This window comes from Podarcis tiliguerta, assembly GCF_965153285.1.
Source record: "Podarcis tiliguerta genome assembly, chromosome: 17".
NCBI lineage: Eukaryota > Metazoa > Chordata > Lepidosauria > Squamata > Lacertidae > Podarcis > Podarcis tiliguerta.
Genome location: NC_139550.1, coordinates 15,480,690 through 15,503,737, shown reverse-complemented (window position 1 = coordinate 15,503,737; position 23,048 = coordinate 15,480,690). Strand labels below are relative to the sequence as shown.

The window sequence follows — 23,048 nt, the reverse complement described above, 5'->3', positions numbered from 1 at the left end:
GCAAAACTCTTTGAATTACACTGACTTTATTGTACTGGTTATTTTGTTGTTGCTTGCTTTACATGCTATAGAGTTTGATATTCTAGTGACTGCAACATTTGTTAATGCTGTTGGGATTATTGCAAGCCACTTTTGAGCTCAACATTTGTTAGGAAAGCGGAATGCAAGTACTGTATTAAATCAACTCGAGGGCTGGAAATTTAGTTTCTTGCCTCCCACAACTTCTCAGTCTATAGAAGAGATATAAAAGTGATGAAGTGACTTTCAGGTGGCATTTTGTGAACACTGGAATTGGAAATGTGAGCTGTTGTCCCATTCACTGTACAGTGGTACCTCTGGTTAAGAACTTAATTCGTCCTGGAGGTCCGTTCTGAACCTGAAACTGTTCTTAACCTGAGACACCACTTTACCTAATGGGGCCTCCTGCCGCCACCACGCGATTTCTGTTCTCATCCTGAAGCAAAGTTCTTAACCCGAGGTACTATTTCTGGGTTAGCAGAGTCTGTAACCTGAAGCATTTGTAACCCAAGGTACCACTATATATAATCCATGAAAGCTTGCTTTATTTGTGTGTGTGTCAGGCCTGGTCAGCACTGAACCTGTTGGAAGTATCCCAAACAGGTAAACATTTCCTGTGAGCATTAACAAGCCACTGAAGCAAAACGTGATATAAAATGAGAAGCAGTGGTTCCCAAACTCACCATGGACCACTTGAAAATTGCTGACGGGCTTGGTGAAACCTGCACTGATATTTCTCCCTGTTGCAGCAGTTGCAATGCCTCGTGCTAGAAAGCTGCGTGGTTTTTACTTGCGTTTTTATTGCTTCCCTTACTTCCTGCATTGTGCTGTGCTGCAATGCCATTCGAATTCCATAGCGTTGCAATTGTAATATAACAAAACGCAATATGAGAAATAAAAGAAGCAACAAATGCAATTGAAAAGGAATGTGAATATTTGAGGGAGAGATGCCACGGGTCACCTGGATGAAACTGGTGGACCGGACCACAGATTGAAACACTCATTTAAAAGCAAGAAACCACCTTTCGCGCCTGCGTGTTTCTTGCAGTGCTGGATAGGCAAGTGTCACGCCTAAGAGGTAAGGCTTTCTTTTCGATGGAGACTTCCGGCTCTCAATTACAGATCCTAGGATCCTGCATGCGTGGAAGTGAACCGAAATATTACAACGGATTAAAAAAAAATCCGGAGCTGGAAGGTCCTTTGCTTTAAAATAAATGCTAGCTGCACCCATGCGCTACTCCGTCAACTCTATCTGTTGAATGTCTGCCCGTTGTGCTACAAGGCTGAAACGACGGCGGGGACAAGCAGAGGGTCCTGAAAAACTCATATCCTCGGCTTTTTTTACTTATAAATCGGGGATAGGATTATTGAAAAAAAAACAAACTCTGCGCGCTGCGTCGGAGCTGCTTCTTTCGATTCTTCCACCTCTTTTTTTTCAAAAATAAAAGAAATTCAAAGGCTGTTGCAGCTTTAGCAGCCGCGAACAGATGCAGGCTTGTTCTGTGTTGCATCTGACCGCATGCAGAAAATACAAAAATAAAAATAATAAAATGCATTGTAGAGCCGGAAATGAGAGGTGCATGACACTATACTTTACTCTTGCCTGCCTTCCTTCCTTCCCTTTTTTTCTTAAAACGCGCGAGCAAATCTCTGGGATTCGCAGTACCTTGGACAGCGCGCACGCACGGTAGTGGGTTTCGCTCCCCTCTCCTTGAAGCTCTGCAGTCACAGAGACTGAGTAGCCGCTTCCAGGTGAGCTTCCAGGTAACCCGCCCCCGTTAAAGTCCCAGGGTGAGTGATTCTGCCTAACAGGGGCAGCTGTAACAGTGTCTCCCTTTGAGGGTCCCTTTCACAGCATGCATTGACCGGGAAAGCGAATCCTGGGAACCTCTGCACCCAGAGAGAACTACAACTCCCAGCACCCTTGACAAACTACAGTTCCCAGGATTCTTCAGTAGGACTGGGGAGTGTGCTTTAAATATATGGTGTGTACACCGATGGGGGTAGATCTGTAACGCAGGAGAGGAACTGGTGAGGGGGCTGGCTCAAGGGGTGAGCAACCTGTTTTTCTGCCACTCTGATGCCACTCTGATGCCCTCCTGGTGCTGTTAAAGTACGATATCTCCCATCATCTTCTTCTTTGGTGATCACTTATAGCCGAGTATGATTGCCTTACATAAACACGGTTTGAGTCCGTAAGTGACTGTGGAAGCCAATTCTGGATCCACACGTCCTTCCACAGTGGGGACGTTGGTTTCCAGGTGGGTGTTGATTTGCCAAGTGTGCCTTTCTCTTAGCACGTTTCTCCTTTTCATCCTGAGTTCGAGCGTCTTCAAATCCCATGACATCTTTGGTAAAGGCTGTTATCCAACTGGAGTGCTTGCAGGCCAGTGTTTCCCAGTTCTCGGTGTTTACACTACATTTTTATATCTCCCATCAGCTTCAGCCGCCAAGTGGGCAATGGTAAAGGGTGTTGCACAACTGCAACAAATACATATAAAAAATTGAGTTGTATCAAAGGCTACCCAACGGTCTTCCGGAATGTTCAAAAACTAAGGTACCACTGTTCAAGATTCTTCACTTAACAGTGTACATGTTAAATTTTGAATCCCAGAAGTGGTTTTATTAGGGCACAGTGATTTGAAACAGCAGAGCTCATGCCTTGTTGGCTCAAATCTACTTGCAGGCTCTTCCCAAGATTATATGTTGCCATTATGAGATGAGAATCTGTTTTAATACATACTGCATTACAGATGTATATATTGCTGGAGATGTTATTAAGATGTCTCTCATGTTGTATACCCTTGCTTGGAAATACATAGGCTCTCAGGGAAAATATCAATACCCCCCCCCCCATTGCCACAGCGACAGCCAATCAACACCAGTCATTGACGCATCAACCAATAACACGCCAAATAGCTGCTCAAACACCCACCCTTTGCACTATCCATGTATAAGACGACCCCCACTTTTTAGCATAATTTCTAAAGAAAAAAGCCTAGTCTTATACACAGAAACATACGGTAGGTTGTGGATCTGGTGTCTTTTTATGTATGACATGGTTAAGATGTGCAGACATGTATCAGGACCTTCTTTAAAAAAATGAAAACATCCCCTCAAAAAAAAAAACCTGAAAACAGACTGATTTATTCCTTAGGGAAGACAAGAACACTTTCAAAAAGCTGCCTCAGAAGGCACAGAGAGACTGGAAGACGACGTATGAGCATTGCATGCAGCAAAACACGGATTGCAAATTCCATTGATTTCAGTGAGTTATGAATGTGTTTGCTCCTTTCCCATTGCATCATACCCATCCAAAGAAGGAGCTACTTTGGATTCTCCTGGATATTCTGGAAGCTTTGTATACGAGAACAATTTCCATGAAGATGTGATAGGAACTCTGAGGAATCTGAAACCCCTCCCACACACACCCCTGCCTATTTTAGAGCAGAGTAGAAATCTGATTAGGGGACGCGGGTGGCGCCGGGGTGCGCTCCCGTTGTTCGGTCCCAGCGCCTGCCAACCTAGCAGTTTGAAAGCACCCCTGGGGGCAAGTAGATAAATAGGGACCGCTTATTAGTGGGAAGGTAAACGGCGTTCTGTGTGCGGCTCTGGCTCGCCACAGCAGCGATGTCACGCTGGCCACATGACCCGGAAGTGTCTCCGGACAGTGCTGGCCCCTGGCCTCTTGAGTGGTTAAAGCCTCAGTGCCTAGGGCTTGCCGATCGAAAGGTCGGCGGTTGGAATCCCCGCGCGGGGTGCGCTCCCGCTGTTCGGTCCCAGCGCCTGCCAACCTAGCAGTTCGAAAGCACCCCTGGGTGCAAGTAGATAAATAGGGACCGCTTACTAGCGGGAAGGTAAACAGCGTTTCCGTGTGCGGCTCTGGCTCGCCAGAGCAGCGATGTCACGCTGGCCACGTGACCCGGAAGTGTCTCCGGACAGCGCTGGCCCCCGGCCTCTTGAGTGAGATGGGTGTACAACCCTAGAGTCTGTCAAGACTGGCCCGTACGGGCAGGGGTACCTTTACCTTTACCTTTTTAGAAATCTGATTGATATTTTATTCTCACTATATAAGGCAGTTTAGATGAATTTTGAGTCTTTTTTTAAAAATGTACTATCTTCCTCAGACCGACTACTATCAACCTCCTAACAAATGTAATTTTCTAAATAGAAAAAACAAAATAGTATTACAAAAAAGTGAAGGTTTTTCTATACTAGTTGTTTGTCAGGCAAAGGAACTGACAATGCAAGCTTCTTAAGCTATATCTGGCTGAGAGGGGGATTATTGTAGAGGACACTTGGGGAATAGTAATTAACAAGGAATGAAACCCCATATATTTTCTTCTGATAAAATGTTAAATGCAGCAGTAAATTTGTTAACTGCATATCATCTTTTTGCAGTTTAAGTCCTAGACCAGTCCCAGGTACTTTCACTGAGCAGTCTTAAATTAAAAAGATTATGAATCCAGTTTTTAAAATTGCATTCAGTTTTAAAATTATTTTCTTGATTTATTTGCTTATCTTTCTGTTGGTTACGGTTATGTTGGAACAAATCTGGAAAATAAAGTATTTGACTATTTCCCTATTACTCTGTTCTCTTCAAAAAAAACCAACAACCTCCCAGTCCTTTCATGTCACGTTTTGTAAGTGCATGCTCTGCTTTTTTTTATTTCATAAAATGTTATTTATTGCCCAGGGCCAGAGCATCATTCCAGTGCTGACGGGGGAAGTTATTCCTATAATGGAACTCCTTTCATCTATGAAATCACAAAGTGCTCCAGAAGACATAGATGTAAGCCCTTATCTTAGCTGCATCATGAAAGGAAACAGCTCTTCCATTCTTCTCCTTTTTGATCTGCCTTCGGTAAAATAAATTACACATCGTAAATAAGAATACTTCTAGATTTTCGGGAGTGCTGAGTTAATACCAGCTTCCATCTCATAAGCATGTCGGCACTTGGAATCATTTTCTAACTGTACTTGACCAAAACTGTATGCAGTTGTTGTTGTTTTTTACATGCAAAGGTTTATATAAAAAAAAGTGAAATAGGGAAATGCCATAATGTAGGATCTTGAGGATGCTGGAATGTCTTTTACTGATGTGTTTTGACCTGGCAGGAATGTGGCCATGAACTCTAATAATGACTCTTCATCTCCTAGATTGAAAGGATAGAGTGTGTGTAGACCAGGGGACAGCAAAGTTTTTGTGGCTTGGGCCGGTTCATGGTCCCGCAGACGCCGCGATGGGCCGGAGTGCTCACGCACGCACAGTGCTATTTCCGGCGCTCCTTCCGGCGTGGAGGAGGCGTGTACAGCTTCCTATTGGCTGCAGGAGCGAGGGGAATCAACAATAGCGACACACACAAAAACTAAAAACAGTTAATGAATGAAGAAGTTTCCTGTAATCAGAAAAAATGGGAAACTATTAATTTGAGCTTGTGTTCTTTTCCCCTCACACATAGAGAGGGAGTAGGGTGTGTTGTTTCTTTGTTTGTTTCTGTTGCAATACTATGGTGAAGCAAATTCAGGCTCCTAAAAAAAAAAGGAGGCTGTAAAAAAACAGCAATATGGTGGGCTGGACATTTCCTCTAGTGATGTTCTGGACAGTCCGATGAAGGTGGGTGCCCAAGTTGGAAGGGGAAAAAAGAACATTACTCAGGCCACAAAATATGCAGTTTGCATGCTGGAGGAACATATAGCTGTTAGAAAATATATGTGGATCCCTGAAAGAATTGCCCCAGTTCCTGTGCAATATATAACCACTGCCGATTTTTCTCTTGGCTAAACTTCACTGCCTGTACTATTAAAATGATATTGTATTACAGATGCTACGCACACTGTGCCTCTTTCTCACTTTAACAGAGAGGAAGTGTTCGAGGCTTTGCAGAAATGAAACCTCCTTTCATTACGAGTCGGGTCTTTTTGTGCAAGGATTGCTGAAGGTAAGGTCATTGATCTCCTCCGCTAAATTCTCCCAAATGCCACTGGCTCCTTCATTTCTAATGAAAAGAAGTAATGTTGTGCTTAGAAGCTTTTGAATTATCTCTTTGTCATTATGATGTCTACCTTGTCCTCTTTCTGACTAGATGTCTTTTCTAGGGGTATAAGATTTTCCAGGCAGTTTTTGTATTTTCCCTTTGAGGTTAAAATGAAAGTTTCCACTTAGATATTTTGGTAGGCAGGCCACTGAGCGGGCCCCCCACCCCCCCACCGAACGAGGAAGTTAAAGGGAGTTTATCCAGCACAACTAAGGAAGCATAATTTTTAAGTGCTAATCTGAATTCATGCTTAGTCCTGCTTTTTTGGAAAAGTGTGTTTTCCTTGTTTGCTCTCCCAGTACGAAGAAATATTAAATTTGCACCTCACTTAGAAATGATGGGAATGTATTGTGAAAGTTAGCTTTACAACTGACATAATTATTTTGATTTATTTACTCAAAAATATTTGCATACCGCCTACTAGCACGAAAGACCCGTATTTAATATGCAGTTATTTCCATTATATTCTAGAAATCTTTAATCATTTTTTTACTGTATTGATATAGGGCTATCTGTTTAACCCATTTTAGTGTTGGTAAGTTTTAAAATCTTTTTCGATGTTTTTAACTGTGTACTGACAAATGTTTCTTTTTCTGACTGACGGTCGAATAAAAGGTTGATGATGATGATTAATCATTTTTTTAAAAATCGAATCAGTTTAATTTTGCCAACTTCGGCAGTCCAAATTCACTGGGTACCTTTAGAAGCACCCATGGCCAAATAATCTCAGAGTACTTTAAGGAACAAGGGACAGGGGTGGTGCTGTGGGTTAAACCACAGAGCCTAGGACTTGCTGATCAGAAGGTCGGCGGTTCGAATCCCCACGACGGGGTGAGCTCCTGTTGCTCGGTCTCTGTACCTGCCAACCTAGCAGTTCGAAAGCACGTCAAAGTGCAAGTAGATAAATAGGTACCGCTCTGGCAGGAAGGTAAACGGCGTTTCCGTGCGCTGCTCTGGATCGCCAAAAGCGGCTTAATCATGCTGGCCACATGACCCGGAAGCTGTACGCCGGCTCCCTCGGCCAATAAAGCAAGATGAGCGCCGCAACCCCAGAGTCGGCCACGACTGGACCAAATGGTCAGGGGTCCCTTTACCTTTACCTTACTTTAAGGAACAAACAGTAATGGTAGTGAGCAAAACTGCAAACGCTACAGTTCTTTCCCCCTTTCTGATAGGGGTAAGTATTCATGGGCCAGTTGTGGTTCTGTCAGAAGGAAGGAATCGTACCGTGTTTGTGGCCGGTCAGCTGCACATCCTGAATTAGTTGGGAAGGGATGGAGAAGCAACCTAGCAATTTGTTCAAATGCTGACAAGACATGGGGATTGAAAGAAACTCGCATTACCACCGCAGGGTTCCTGTCTCTGTAATAAGGCATGCATCAGCAGTTGAGAAGCATAGCCAGCCTCAAACTGAAACTTCAAATCATATGGTTATTGTTTTTTTAAAAAAGAAAGAAAGTTCCAGTGATAGCGCTGCTTGAATCAAAAGTTTGCAGTCTCTTTCATTTTCATGGGTCATCATTGCATGTTTACTCATAAGCATTCTAAGCGTTTTTTTAAATTGGACCAGCATATCCAAGACATGTAGACATTGACAGGTTTTAATCTCTTTTCACTCTGTTGTCTATTCCCTTTGGAATGTTTTAATTATTTGCTTTCCACCGTTTTCACTGACGCTTTAAGTATTTCTTGTGAAACGATTAAGGCAGTACAAACATTTGGTTAAATAAAGTCATAAAACGAGTCGAGTAAGTATCTCAGAACTGAAATGGAAGGGTGTTTCACTGAGGCTGCAGCCTTAACCACATCTACTCAGAGGAAAGTCCCATTGAATTCAAGACAGGAGCAGGTTAGGACTGTAGCCCCAATTCTCTGTGGAGAGCGCTTGAAGTCTTACAATTCAGGCTGAGCAAGTGAGCCCCCACTTAAATTCAGTGGAGCTTGCTCCCACGTGTGTGTGTGTAAGAATGTAGTCAAGGCTGCAATCCCAAACCAACGTTTTTAAACATAGGAAGAAATACAGTTACAGTGGACAGCCACCAGTTTAACTTGGTGTTGTGGTGAAATTCAACATATTGCTTCATGCTTCTCCTGTTTGTATTTTTTTTAGGAATGTTTTCCAAGATGTCCTGTACCAAGACACTCTAGTAAAAGACTTCCTGTATCAGGTGACTATTCACTCAAATGAAATAAAGCAGATTAAACCATAGCATGTTTTTAAAAAAACCTGAAGTAGTTTTTTGTGTAGTTATATGTACATTTAAAAAAATCTCAAGTGATTTCTTTTGTGTAGTAATTTAACAGTGATTTTAAAGAAGATTTCTCTGTATTCTGTACTCTGAAGTTAATTCAAGTGGCGGTGTACTATATGTCTAGAAACTGAGGGAAAGCTTCAAGTGTACTTAAGGGGTGTAGAAATAAAAGCATTATTGTTAAGACTGAGTATTTAGCATAATATTCAACAAACCACTGATTTCAGTAACGCTTCTGAGGTTAAGTCAGGGGCTCACTCAAGTAGTTTGTTGGTTGCTAGTATGGGTGGGTCTGTCTCCCATCTATTTCTTTGTAAAAGCCAGTTCCCAGCATTGTACCAAGTTACAAGAGCTACAAATTCAGACCTGCTCTTTAATCTTGACAATTTTTTTTTTTTACAAGTTCTGCAAAAATATTACCAAGTCTATAATGCCACATAATACATATCGTGTTAATCATAGGCTCCGAATGTAACCAGCACATAAACAGATTAGAAAGGGCAATGCATATACGGTAACTGTAAAAACACGTTGATGTATTCATGCTTTCAAAATGAATTTTGTTTGTAATGCATCTGTTTGTGTCGTGCACTCAGAGATGTGCTGCATCTCCCCAGAGTCCCTGCAACGCACAAGCTCATCCACCTCCCATCACGATGAGTATTTTGCTAGAATAGAACTGATGAGAAAATGCCAGTAGATGAGACCGTTTGCTGATTTTTCCTGTGTGGCCATTTTTTAACAGGTCTTTTGTTTGAAACCTGGATTGTCTCTGAGGAGGGTGTTCCTTGCCCAATTCTTGTTGGTCCTCCACAGAAAAGCCTTAACTCTCATCAAATATGTAGAAGATGATACGTAAGTATATAGGAGCTCGCGGAAGCAGTGAGTTCGGTACCCTGGGATGTTTTGAAATGAAAATATTTTGCTCAACCACAGTTTTCCCTGTCATCCCTCAGGCAAAAAGGGAAAAGCCTCTGAAATCACTCCAGAACTTGAAGATAGACCTGGACTTAACAGCAGAGGGCGATCTGTACATAGTTATGGCTTTAGCTGAGAAGATCAAGCTTGGTTTGCATTCTTTGCCTGGCTTTTCTATTGCAGGAACGCGATGTCCTGTTGTCGTTTTAAAGACGTTTTCCAGTGTGGGTTGGTGAAGCTCCACGGCGCTTTTCAAAGATGCCACCGGTGAAGGGAATGCAATGTTCCTCTGTTCTCCCGACGCAACAGAATGTGGGGTGAAACAGGAGTGACAAGCCCCTCTTAGCCAGGGGCAAATTTCTGAAGGTCACATGCTTGTGGTGGAGACCAGGAGCAGAAGTGGTTGGAGCTATGAATGCAACTTTTTGCTTTGTACATTAAGGTAGCATCTATGCATGCTCAAACATCCCTCTCTATCCTCCAAATGGTGGCCAGTGTGGAGTGTGGCCTGAGGAGGGATCAGAGGGCCAGTTGTATTTGGTCCCTGGGCCTGACTTTCGCCAACCTTAGTGATATGGTGCCATGTGCGAGGATAAAAAGCTGACACGCTCTCCAGCCCTCGGCCCGGTTAAAAGGTTTTGGGCATTGGGAAGGAGGCCTGAGGGCTCTGGATGGCCCTAGAGGCCTCCCACCTCCTTCCCAAAGCCCTGTAGACGCGGGTGGCGCTGTGGTCTAAACCACTGAGCCTCTTGGGCTTGCCGATCAGAAGGTCGGCGGTTCGAATCCCCATGACGGGGTGAGCTCCCATCGCTCTGTCCCAGCTCCTGCCAACCTAGCAGTTCTAAAGCACACCAGTCCAAGTAGATAAATAGGCAAGAAGGTAAATGGCGTTTCTGTGCGCTCTGGTTTCCGTCACGGTGTCCCGTTGCACCAGAAGCGGTTTAGGCATGCTGGCCACATGACCCAGAAAGCTCTCTGTGGACCAACACCGGTTCCGTTGGCCTGAAAGTGAGATGAGCCAACGGAAAATATAAACTTGCCACTTTTACCATCTGTATAATAGGAAATATTCATACATCTTCTAACATGCAAGGTTCATGTCACGTTGTGCCTGAGATCTTTTCAGTGTGCACTGCAGTTTTATTTTTATTTCATTGTTCAACTGTTGGTTTGATTTGTTGTTTGCCAAATGCTGATACGTTTCGTTCCAAGAGCAGTATTTTTTGTGTTCCTCAACGATTAGGGAAATTTGCTGTTTTGCGAAAATCTAAGTACATCTGACAAAGGTTTGTCTTCTTAAAAGCCGTTCTTGAGCATTCTACAACAATAATATTTTCTTGGAAACCTCTTGTGTATTGTATGCTGTGTATGACTTAAGTGTCATGGCTTAGATTAGCCCCTGATGTTCTGAGGGTGGGTTTCCTCTTTAATGTCTGCATCTTGGGAAGATAGGAGCACAAAACTAAGTAGTCTGCTTTAGTTTTGCAAAACCAAAATAAGCAGTCTGCTTTTGTGAAGCTGTTTGCAGCGGAGTCCTGCCGCTCTCTGGATTATGGCCTGTAACTTCACGAACATGTGAAGTTGTGTCAAAATACCAAATAATGATGCCAAGGAAAATAACTAAAATAGATTCAGCTGTATGGGAAGGAAGGGAAGGGGGCAGTAAAGGTGGAGAGCTCTTTCCCTTTTTCCTCAGTGCAGAATGTTGCCACAGGTGAGCGACAATGTCAGTCCTCGGATGAATGGCTGGAGCAATAGCTCCGATGGCCTGCCACACACAGCAAGAGTCAAGAAGCCACAAATATCGCTACTGTCGAGTGTAACAGTCCTGGGTGTTTTCTCTGTTCTCGACTCATGACACTGAATATGTAGACCGTTGATATTTTTCCAGGTTACTGAAGTGATAAACATAGGGGGTTGCAGACAGAAATCTTAGGATAATGGTGTGCGTATCTGAGATCGGTTTTATGATGGGATAATCCTGGAAGATGGTTTAAAAGCAGCTTATGCAGCTGCACGTTCATTGTTGCATTTGTCAATTAGCTAAATTCAGTGTTGTTGTTTTCCAAGGTTCTGGTTTGGGTGCGTGCAGCCCTGTGCTGCTTGGGGCTAGGATACTTATCATCTCACCCTTTATATAGCCAGCTGATCACTGCCTTCTGCAAGTGAAGGCCTCCTGCAAGTATCATCTGATCAGGTCTGTTCTGCACAATGCAAGAACTGGGCCTCTAGTGTTGCCCTTTGGCATTCCCTCGCGTTAGAGAGGCACTGCTTCTGTTGTCTTCCCAGTGCTACTGCGAGAGAAACTTCCTCTTGCAACAAACCCTTTGAATAGAGGGTATTTGTTTTATCGCTTTGTATTTTTGCCACCTGGGCTCCTTTTGAGAGGAAGGGCAAGAGAAGATATTTTTAATACAGTGGTACCTCTGGTTACGTACTTAGTTCATTCCGGAGGTCCGTTCTTAACCTGAAACTGTTCTAAACCTGAGGTACCACTTTAGCTAATGGGGCCTCCTGCTGCCGCTGCGTCACTGCTGCCCGATTTCCGTGCGCATCCTGAAGCAAAGTTCTCAACCCGAGGTACTATTTCTGGGTTATTGGAGTCTGTAACCTGAAGTGTATGTAACCTGAAGCGTATGTAGTCCAAGGTACCACTGTATGTCATTGGTGATTTTGACTTGCAGAGAGAATGAAAGGCCAGCTCCTACCCGTGATTGGAATGGAAGGGAAATTTTTCATCCCACAGGAAACCATGGCCTCCCCAAAGGTCATGTGACTCCATGGGCTCCCCAAAGGTCATGTGACTCTCCAAGTAGCAGGGAGGCCTGCTATGGGGACGGGTTTCCTCCTGATGGATTTGCATAGCCCTGTCTCAAGAGCAAACGGGAGCAGATAGCCCAATCTGTACACCCTCCACCGCCAACAGAATTACCAGTTCTATCCAAGAGGAGGTCATGTGCCTTTATTTTAATGCTACCCTTTTGTTGGGGAGGTTTCTTTCGGTCAATCCACTTACATAACTTGACATCCAGATACAGAAAATGAATGTAGTGAATTTAATGGAGACCTTTTTCTTGCAACATTAGAAATCTTTAAAACACACAACAAGTTTGTAAATTCAGCGGGTGCTATAGTGTCAAATTTACACACTTCAATCCAGGTATACAAAGCAGCATTAAACAGCAGCACAAGCGCCCACATTTGGGCAACAGTGTTTTATAGTGCAATTGTTTTCAGAGGAAAACATAACTCTCCAAAGGCCACTTTTTTCCTATTAAGTCAACAAATTTAAAAGAGGGACGGGTATCTGACCTCTAAGTCAACTTTTTTTTTTTTGCAGGTAGGTTTCTCATAGAGGCACATGTTTGTTTGGTAAGTTCATAATCTAAATTTAGAAGAAAAAAAGCTATTCAGAGAAGCTATTCACCAAACTTGCACATTCCAGGTAGTTCTTATTCTGGAATTTTAGTATTCAGTACGGTTAATATAAATTTCCATTTGGAAATACTTACTACAGCAGCTGTTCCAAACTCAAGTTTTTAGATTCCACCCCAAAATACTGAAGCCGTTGCTGAAGAGTCATATCGGAGACCTAGCACATGTCGTATATATATATATATATGGTTGTCACAGGTTCTATTAAAACACTCAAAACGACTGTTGCAAAAAGAAAGAAAAAGAGCAACACTTGACATTTCTGCGTAATACAAAAAGAGAGAGAGAGAGAGCTCCTGCGAGACAAAATGGGCTATTTTGTTAAAAGTTATGCAAAGATCTTATGCCTACAAACATTCCGTTTTACAGATGTGCTTGGCAAATTCAAACTCAGCGTAAACAACAAGCAGCTTTCCGTAATACATTAAAATCTTTTAGACCAGCTTTACTATTCCTTAGCTATGGGGCAGTGCTAGGTAGAAGACAAAGGCCTTTAACCAACAGACAAGAGTCTGACGACACACATGAGACACACACACACACACCAGTCATTAATTTCTCAGTAGACTTCCACGGAGCGAGATCGTAACAATGGCCAGGAGTCCTCAAAATGTGGCGGCACATGAGGAAAATGCCTCTCAACGCCATTTTGAGGTAACCTGTAACCTCAGGATACAGGCGTGTAACCCCACCCCAGGAATTCTGGGTGGCCATTAAATGTGAAGCAGCCCTAAACACACACCCCTTTTTCTGTCAAACGCCCTGAACCTCCCTAAAAAGGCCAATTTAAAAACAGCTTGTGCCCTCGCACCTCGGGATGTATCCATCAAATATATGAAGTATCTCTGCGAGGGAGCAGTCCACGCAAATGCCGATGGTTCGTGATCAAAGGCACCTGGAAAGGGGCTTGTTGCACTGCGGGGGGGTCAATTCATATAACAGGTGCATGCAAGTAATCCTGGCTGAACCAGGCAGCCCTCCAAGGTGCCACAGGGCAATTGGGTGGGGGGATGCCAATCAAGCAGGACCAGCGGTCAGTTTTGTACGTTGCAAAATTCCTACGCAGAAGGCACTTCCATGTAGGAATTAACGTGCTACCTGCTTATAGGTCTTCATGTGAAACAAATCCTACAAACATCTTACGGGCAAGGACACCACACATGACAAAACTGTTAGCAAGTAGCACACGTTATTTCCTACACGGTATTCTGTGGATGTATGGCGATGAGCCTTAAATTAGGGTTGTGAAATTCTAAAGCACTGCACCGTCTAGGGAGCCTTTATTAAAACTGGAGCAAATGTCATTTCCCCCTCCCCGCTAAAAAAATGCTTTTGCCACTACAGAAAAGGGGGCTGCTTAATGCCATGTGTTTCCACTCTCTTAAATGGATGCAACGTTAAGTCTTACCCAGAAAAACAAAAGTACTTTCTTATAAACCAGAATATGCCGTGTCAGATATAACGCTGTTATTTAACTGCACCTTATTAATAATGTTAAAACATGTAGTTTTTCAAAGCAAGACGGGGGTTACAAACCTGAGGAAAGGTAGCCTACTATGAGATAGTTCGTGGAAAATGCAGAGCACTCTTGAAAACCATTATTTTGGATAAGGGCTTTGCTATTACTGAGTGCCATGCAAAACTTTTTTCGGGAAAGGGCAGTGCTCCTTCTTTGCTTGTTTAAAACCAAGTACACCCTTGTTTCCAGACAGCTAATTAAAGTGCTTTCCAGCGTGCAATTGCTCCATTTTTACATCGGATGACGTGGCAGTATGCGGACCAGGAGGACCAGAACACACACATCAAGGGGATTCCAAAAGTCAGGCTAAACCAACAGAAGGTGGACCTCTCCATATTAGCATCAGCTTACCTTGTCCTAACAAGACCCAGAGTCCTACCGATACAACACTAAGCAAGAATTACTCCACATGAAAGATACAGGCCAGAGTATTTGATCTCCAGTGCTCCAATGAACACCTTTTGATAATTCTTACAAACATCATTTCCAGGTACACACCCAAGATTTTGGCTGGTGTTAATTTTTCAAACGAGGTGCTTCTTCCCCTCCTTTATTTGCACGCAGGCCGGGACAATTTCCCAAAAATTCATTACGTAGCTTGGGTTTACGGTTGTGTGCTTTTTTTTTTGTTTTTAATACGCTCGAGGCTTTCATTCTAGCCAAACTGCTTGAAATGGTTACAAAAAATTGGAGGGAGGGGAGAGAAGAGGAGGATAAAATTAATGGGGAACAGAATTCAAGGTGTTCTTTATTTTAGCCAAGGAATGATGCATGCTACAGAGTCGTCTTTGCGTTCTCTCTCTGTATTCAGAGCTCACTGCGTGCTTTCGCTTGTTTCGTTTGTTTCGTTTCGCATGGCACTTGGTTGGCTGTCAATTCAATCGAGTTTTTCTAAGGTTTTCTTTAGCAAAGTGGCTTTCTCTTGTAGCTCAGGCCTGCTGTCCAGCGTCAGGGCTGTTAAGGAGCCAATGAGGAGTTCTCTGCTTTCTGTGTTCAGGCTCTCCCACTGTCTGGACTCTACATAAGGAGAAGGAGGCAGAAGGACATCATCATGTTATTTCATGCATTCCCACTTACTGGGCTTTTCAAGCCATAAAAATAGCTTATAACAACAACAAAAAGTCATAAAAAGATTAGTTAAAATACAGTAAGAAGCATCAATGGGTTCTGGATAGTGACAAGTCAGAAGGCAGCCCTGGGAACCATCCACTGATCTTCAGGCGGTGGAAGAGCCTTCAAATGATATCAAGGATAATATAGAAATAAATATGGACAAACATGGGAGAAGTGCTTCTTCAGATATCCAGATCACTGACGGCTTGAAAGATCAGAAACTAACTGGTAACCAGTGTAACTTCCTTCAGGACTGGGGTTATATGGTCCCTCGAGTCATATGCATTATTTGTGGGGCTGCCTTTGAAAGGTGTTCCTAAACTTAATGCAATGGCTGGCTTGCCCAGCGGGAGCCAACGATGGTGGACTTCCAACTGCCATCTGCCCCAGCCAGAATAGCCAAAGGGAAGTTCGGCTGGTGGGAAATGGAGTCCATCAAGTTCTGGAGTCCATCACACTGCTTACTCCTGGGTCCAGCTGCTGCACCAGGAACTTTCAAAGGCAGCCCCAACACATGGAACACACCACAGAGGTTTAGTTTTGATGTTTCCAAACACACAAAGCCAATATGATGTTCAGCTTGGTTTTGAGAAGCAGATACACATGGGCAATGTAAAGTGCTTCATAGCAGGAAACAGGGACTGTAGGAATACAAGCCCCAAAATAACAATTCTACCCTTTATCTGCAAAGGCATTTGCCCACATATCCTAGTGGCATTTTGCAAACCATACAAGACAATGCCTAGAAATGACTACAGGAGCCTAGGTGGCAGAACTTCTGTGTCTTGAGCTCCTTTCCAAAGCCTTCTGTTAGGTTTCCCCTTATCCACATAATGATACTCCTTGGTTGGTTTGTTTTTTACGAAATGTGGTTTTCAAACATCAAAAAGTTTTATTATTATTATCAACAGCAACAACAACAATTTATATGCCCATATGGTTGCCCTAGCCACTGGCCGGCTCCCAACAAAAATGAGTAAATACACAATAAGGCAAATACAAGCAGGTAAGTTTATGTCAAACAAACAACTGGTGTGACTCTTATGCGGTTCATGCACAGAAACTGAGCTGCCATAATACAAATTGTGAAGCAGCCTGGCCAAAACTACCCTGCAAAGCAAAAAGAGCAGAGTACTCACCCCAATAAATCTATACCAATTATTGCTTTAAAATCAGTCTAGACTAGCACTGAACTGCAGCATTCTTTAGCCTTCTGGAGTTAAGAGATCAACATTTCCAAAATCATGAAAAAAAACTTGCCTTCAAGTTTTGTGAGCAGTACTTCTATCACTGACAAGGCTTCAGTTCTTATGGAGGTGTAGCTTCTATTCTCTGAGGGAACAAACATTAAGTCAAGAATGAATATAATCTGAGGGAAATGTAACTTCATGCCAGAGGTGCATATGGGCCACATACACCCTTTAAGCATCTTACAGGGCAACAGGCACTTCTTAATTTCTGCTAACCCCACTTTTGGCACAGATTTACAGTGGTACCTCAGGTTACGAACTTAATTCGTTCCGGAGGTCTGTTCTTAACCCGAAACCGTTCTTAATCTGAGACGTGCTTTCACTAATGGGGGCCTCCCGCTGCTGCCGTGCCGCCGGTGCACGATTTCCGTTCTCATCCTGGGGCAAAGTTCTCAACCCGAGGTACTACTTCCAGGTTAGCAGAGTTTGTAACCCAAAATGTTTGTGACCCGAAGCGTTTGTAACCCGACGTATTGTTATTGTTCAAAGAAACTACAAAATGTTTGCCAGGGAAGAACTGTTGTCAGAAGTTAAATGAGAACCCAGTATTTATTTATGTGATTTAATGCAATGGCCCAGATGCATATAGTTAATGGGAACACATCTGCCTTACCCACCAGAAGTTCACAACTGCCCTTCCCGCAAAATATGGAGCATTCAAAAATGAGTCTCTTCCCTGTTCCCATATCTAAAAGGCTACAGGGCAGAATTCTAGTATCTTCTGATGTTATAATCCCACACACGAGTAGGATTCTGTTGAGGAGAACAAAGATGAAAAAAGTAAGGTCCACCCCCACCTCTGTCCCACCACCATCTACAAAAGTCTGAAGTGGGGAGTCTCTTTTAGTCATGCATCAATCCTTTAGTTCCTACAGCCCCTCCATCTGTCTCCAAGAGAGGTTCAATACAGATGGATACAAGAAATTCCAAAAGCGCAAAAGGCTCCACTCTCTTCTGCTAGTGAAAGCTAGTCATTTAAAGCTTTAAAATGGGTTTCCTGGAGTACCGCTGACAATATACTTACCTAGAGAATGGGTGATAGAGGAACAGGTTTCAAACAGTATTCTTCTCAAAGCCTCAGGATCTGAGTGTTCTGCTTCAAGCAACAGTAACCTACCCAAAGGAAGAACAGCACCGTTGCCTTATGTCAAAAGGAGCTTGCTGACAATATCGGAACAGCAGCTGCCCAGTTTAGGGTTATCACAGATAACTGTAGGAAACATGGGAAGCACCTCTGGAAGAGACAGGAAACCATTTCCCTTTTAACTCTCTGAGTCTTGGCTAGTGGTTAGTCTGCAAACGGCAGAGCCTGCACCAATTAGTCCTAGCTAGAGAGGATTGGTTATGGGCTTAAGCCCACAACACATATAGGCTTTTAGCCAAAGCAGTCCCTTCAGCAAAAGAATACCTGTTGATTCAAGGGACTTTCTCCTCTTTTCTTCCTGTGTATCCCCTAAATTCCATTCTGGGTGCTTCCCACCAACCCTCCCCCAAAGTCAGTCTGGGGACAACAGGGCTTCCACATGGGGGAAGGAGAGGGGGAGTGGTTCTGTTGCACAAATGGAAGCCCTTTTACTGATGGTTACTTAGCATTGCACTGGAATCAAGTCATGGATTGCAGAGGAGAAATGTACTACATTAGCTGATCCCAGAGAGAAGCACCATTTGCAGATGACCAAATCACAGTGGTGCTTAACGTCCACCACTTTCGAAGCTGATCATTCGCACTGCCCCACTGAAAGGTTTTTATCATTTACAAAGCTGCATCCTGCTTATCTAGGCCAAACAGAGCCCCCCCCCCTCCTTCTCTACAGTGGTACCTCCAGTGAAGTACTTAATTCGTTCCGGAGGTCTGTTCTTAACCTGAAACTGTTCTTAACCTGAAGCACCATTTTAGCTAATGGGGCCTCCTGCTGCCGCCATAGCCTGATTTCTGTTCTTATCCTGAAGCAAAGTTCTTAACCTGAAGCACTATTTCTGGGTTAGCAGAGTGTGTAACCTGAAGCGTATGTAACCTGAGGTACCACTATACAGTGGTGCCCCGCAAGACGAATGCCTCGCAAGACGGAAAACCCGCTAGACGCAAGGGTTTTCCGTTTTGGAGGTGCTTCGCAAAACGAATTTGCTATGGGCTTGCTTCGCAAGACGAAAATGTCTTGCGATTCCTGGGGTTTTTTTTCCCTCCCCCCCTTTTTCCCAAGCCGCATAACAGCTGTTCGCTAAGCCGCTTAACAGCTGATCGCTAAGCCGCTTAGCAGCTGATCTAAGCCACTTATCAGCTGATCTAAGCCGTTAATAGCCTTTTAGCAGCTAATCCGCTAATCCCTTAAGCCTTTAATAGCCGCTAATAGCCTTTTAGCAGCTAATCCGCTAATCCCTTAAGCCTTTAATAGCCGCTAATAGCCGCTAAACCGCTAATAGCGCTAATCCGCTAATGGGCTTGCTTCGCAAGACGAAAAAAACTGCAAGACGAAGAGACTCGCGGAACGGATTCTTTTCGTCTTGCGAGGCACCTCTGTACTTCTCTCTGACCTGATGTAGAAGGCAGCCTTACCCCCCCCCCCCAAATGTGGAGACAGTACAGACGGCAGGGCCTATCGGGTGTTTGCAAAACACAACTTAAGCAAGTTACCGCTTTGCTGTCTCTGTTCACATGAGCAGATACGCCCCCACAAAAGGGAGGCACACTGCGCACTTGCGAGATTTGACGCAACCACAGAGAAGGCACAAAATGTCACAGGAGGAAAAGGCAGAGAAGCAGCAGGTTCAGCACCTGGAGGGAAATTACCCTTGAAAATAAGCTTTCATAGCTTGGAGCACTCCGAGCTGCACTTTCCATGTACTGAGTTTCAGCCGCTCGCACATTAGTTTGCACACCTCTTGTTGATAGCAGCCTGGGGGAAGAAAAGGTTTTCAAGAGAATCAAGACAAAGAAAGGTAAGGCAGACAACTACATTCTCCCCCTGTCCTCTAGACACATTATCACCAGGGGTTTAAAAAACAGCAGGTGCTCAAAGGCATTAGACACCTAAAACCCTGGACTGCTGAAATGGCAGAAAACACAGCCACCCCTCCTCCCATTTATACTGCTCCACGTGGGACCTGCAGCAAGGACCCCCTAAGTCAGAGGCCATCATTTCTCAGTAGGGTTTGTGGCATTTGCCTCCTAGGTGGGTCATAAGGAAAGGGTTAAATGAGTGTGAAGTGATTGGCCAGTGGAAACAGAGGGGAGGGGTTAGAGTGAGAGTTGGAGTTGTGTGGAAGTCAGTTGGGAGTTGGAGAAGTAAGAGGGAGGAGAAGTCTGTGGGTTGGTAGAGTTGTGTTATGAGAGAGTGAGAGGAACTGTTAGGTGGAGTCAGATAGTTGGGATAATCAGTTTGAAGTTGTTAGGAACGTATAGGTCAGTAAAGGAACTAAGATTAAGAAACTGACAAGAAAAATTAACTGAAACCATAAACTTGTTCATGTTTATAACAATAAACTTGATTATTTGTGACTGTTAACAACTGTCTGGACTCCGTGTGTACCCGTGAGAAACAGGTTGGTGGCAGCGAAGAAAGCAATCACAGTGGTGGCACAGGGATCAATAGACCGTCAAACGTCCAGGGACCCTGTGTGATCGCCACAGGGTTCAATCCTAGCAACCTGCCAATTAAGCTATGTTGGCGGGGAACGGGGAGGAGGAGAGAGACTAGGACACGGCAGCCAAGGCCGGATCTTAATTCTCACTGGAAGTCCCCCCCCCCCCAGCTTCAAAGCTGCCTCCTATATTTTGCAAAGTACTTGCAGACACACTCTGCTTTATCACAATCCCATTCATTACATTTAGACAGGACTACAACATTACCCCTGTACAGATGTTTGCCTGAACCTCCCTGGGTTAAAAGGGTGTAGGGGGCAATCATCTAGAGTGGGGGTAGACTTCTGCGCATTAAACACAAGTGTCTGATTCTAACAATCTCCTGCTGAACGTCGTTAAACACAAACAATATCCACACCTTTTATTATTACAATGAATGCAAATGTATTTTGCGTTGTTGTTTTTTTTGCATTGTATTTATTTACTGTCCCCACCACAGTAACCTTTCAATGGGGTAACAAAACTAATAAGGAACAATACAACAAATAAAACTACAATGAAATCACTAAATATCAAGGCAGCTGGGGTTTTTTAAGAATAACAATTTGAACTAATAGAATAAATACTCTGAAAGAGTGTCCTCAAGTTTCTTCTCATTCTCTGATTCTTTTTGGAGAGGGTTGTTGCTTTTTTGTAAGATGAAATGCCTCGAGTTTTTGGGATTAAACCTTTCAATTATTTATATTTATTTTACAAGATTTGTAGACCACCTGATTAGAGATTTTTATTTTTATTATTATTTTCAAAAGCAGTTTGCACAAAATTAGTATAAATATTTGTAAGGGAAAAACCTACGTTGCGTTTCTGGGTTTCTGGGCCACGCTTTGCCCAAACTCTCAAAGGCACAGAGAAGAGATTCCATCTGGAGCTCCTTCTCGTTTTCATTCTCATCTTCATCGTCGTTCTGTGGCGAACTGGCCCCCCTGTTCTCAGGGCAGTTCTGCAGTGGTACCAGAGGAAAGGATTGGAGGAGGAAGGAGAGACAAGAAGAATGCAGGTTAGTTTTTCCATAGCATTAAGAAAAGTTTTCCAAGGGCATGATCTGGGTCCACACGTGAACAGGCTGCTTTGAGAGCTGCTGGTCACTCCTTTGCTGGAAGTGTTTAAGAAGAGGCTGGACATCCACTTCTCAGCGATGCTTCAGGTGCCTCCAAGGAACCTGCACGGAGCAAGATGTTGCAGACAAGGACGTCCAAGATCTCTTCCAACTCTATGATGTTGTTTGGACATCACAGCCCATGTATTAAAATGAGTGCCGCTCCATTTAATTCTCTCACAGAAGGACAACGTACTTAAGAATCTGCAGAAGGTTAAGGTTTGCTGGTTTCCCCCTCGGCCAGTGCTAGCGGCAGAAAGCATATTGTTGTGAAGAGACTGAGCAGCAAAATAGAAAGCCATCAGTTAAAATCCTGGTCCTGCCACAAACTCAACGGGTGACTCAGCCAATGGGTGACAAGCCAGCTAATTCTCAGCTTCATCCCCTATCTGCGATATGGGGATGACGTCACTGGCCTACCTTAGAGAGCTGTTGTAAGGAATGCTGAGAATGAATGTGAATGGTCTTGCGAGTTTGATACAATGGGCAAAGGGTGGTATTATTCATTCTTAGTGGGCTATTCAAAAGCAACATGGACTGAAAGTTCACCTTCTTTATTATTGGAAAGATGATGTCTGCCAGCTCCTTGAACCGATTCTCCTGCGTGGCCTTGAGCACATCAGCCGTGCACCGGAGAGCCACCATCTTGTACCTGAGGTTCTCTTTCCGGCACTCCTTCAGCAAGGCCTGTAGGATGTCGTCAACGCTGGGCTGGTTGGGTAAAGACTTCTGCAACTCTGTGCTGAAAATACCAACAGCAAACAGATTTGGTCGCTGTCTGCCCACCTTATTAAATAGTGCCAACCTTTATAAAGCTCAGAACCAGTAGAAGATGGACTTTTTTACCTGCATGAACAGACAACACTGGCAGTAGCTTTCAGTAACTCCTCCTAAAAGGGTTATCACAAAACAAGAAATGGGAAGAATTTTTAGCATGGGATTTCTGAAGTGCACAGGGAAAGTGGTTACTTAGAGGAGTTTTTAACTACTCTGGATAGGGCAGAAATTGCAGAGACTTTCAAATACCCATTCAAATACCCATTCAAATGATCCATACAATAGTAACATAGTTTCCAACACATTTTAACACTGGGCCACCAAGCCATATCATTAAAAAGAAAAAAGAAAAGGATAGTGGCTGTCTTGAGCCTCAAGATTATTTTGCTTGCCAACGGTTCCTTGTAAGCCATGAAATATGGTTCTATGGGCCAGTCCAGGGTCCAGGGACCATTGTTTGCAGAACAACGTTATGAGTAGCAAAGCCTGAGCAAGCCCATCTTTAAGAAATTCCAATACCAACTGACTGGTCTAATCAGCAGCTCCTAAACTAACATGCAGATCGGAACTTAGCTATCCGCCAACTTTAACACTTCTTGCTTTGAATGTTCAAACATGCCTAAGCTGAAAAATTCATCTTTAGAAATACCTATCTTGAGATAAAATAAGCTCAGAAATACGTACTGAAATGCAACTTTTCATGTGGGGTTTTTTTAAATTAAAAAATTAAAGATTAATATGGAAACAAGACAAAGGAGCACATGCAAAAGTGATACAGCCCACAAAAATACTAATTCATTCACGCCCTAGCTACGAAGCACTTTTAAAATGCTTCCTCCTCACATCACCCAATAATTACCGTATTTTTTGCTCTATAAGACTCACTTTTTCCCTCCTAAAAAGTAAGGGGAAATGTGTGTGCGTCTTATGGAGCGAATGCAGGCTGCACAGCTATCCAAGAAGCCAGAACAGCAAGAGGGATCGCTGCTTTC

The 23,048-nt window shown here is 43.6% G+C and overlaps 1 protein-coding gene and 1 long non-coding RNA gene across 8 annotated transcripts in view; one reads left to right on the top strand and one right to left on the bottom strand.

The window, feature by feature from the left end:
• Positions 1-1,650: 1,650 nt before the first annotated feature.
• LOC310668002 lies at positions 1,651-4,879 on the top strand. The gene is made up of 3 exons (XR_014506529.1): positions 1,651-1,770; positions 3,176-3,235; positions 4,715-4,879. It is a non-coding gene; the product is annotated as an uncharacterized lncRNA (long non-coding RNA).
• A 7,294-nt stretch (positions 4,880-12,173) lies between these two features.
• Positions 12,174-23,048, bottom strand: part of ECPAS (Ecm29 proteasome adaptor and scaffold) — a 61,805-nt gene continuing 50,930 nt past the window's right edge. For all 7 annotated transcript variants that reach the window (XM_083419272.1, XM_083419274.1, XM_083419271.1 and 4 more), the window contains 7 exons: positions 22,126-22,169; positions 21,829-22,021; positions 20,979-21,123; positions 19,332-19,437; positions 17,568-17,656; positions 16,554-16,625; positions 12,174-15,197 (listed from right to left, as the gene is read on the bottom strand). In XM_083419272.1, coding sequence (XP_083275398.1) covers positions 15,058-15,197; positions 16,554-16,625; positions 17,568-17,656; positions 19,332-19,437; positions 20,979-21,123; positions 21,829-22,021; positions 22,126-22,169 — 789 coding nt within the window. In that variant the 3' untranslated portion in view covers positions 12,174-15,057. The remainder of the gene's footprint in view (positions 15,198-16,553; positions 16,626-17,567; positions 17,657-19,331; positions 19,438-20,978; positions 21,124-21,828; positions 22,022-22,125; positions 22,170-23,048) is intronic.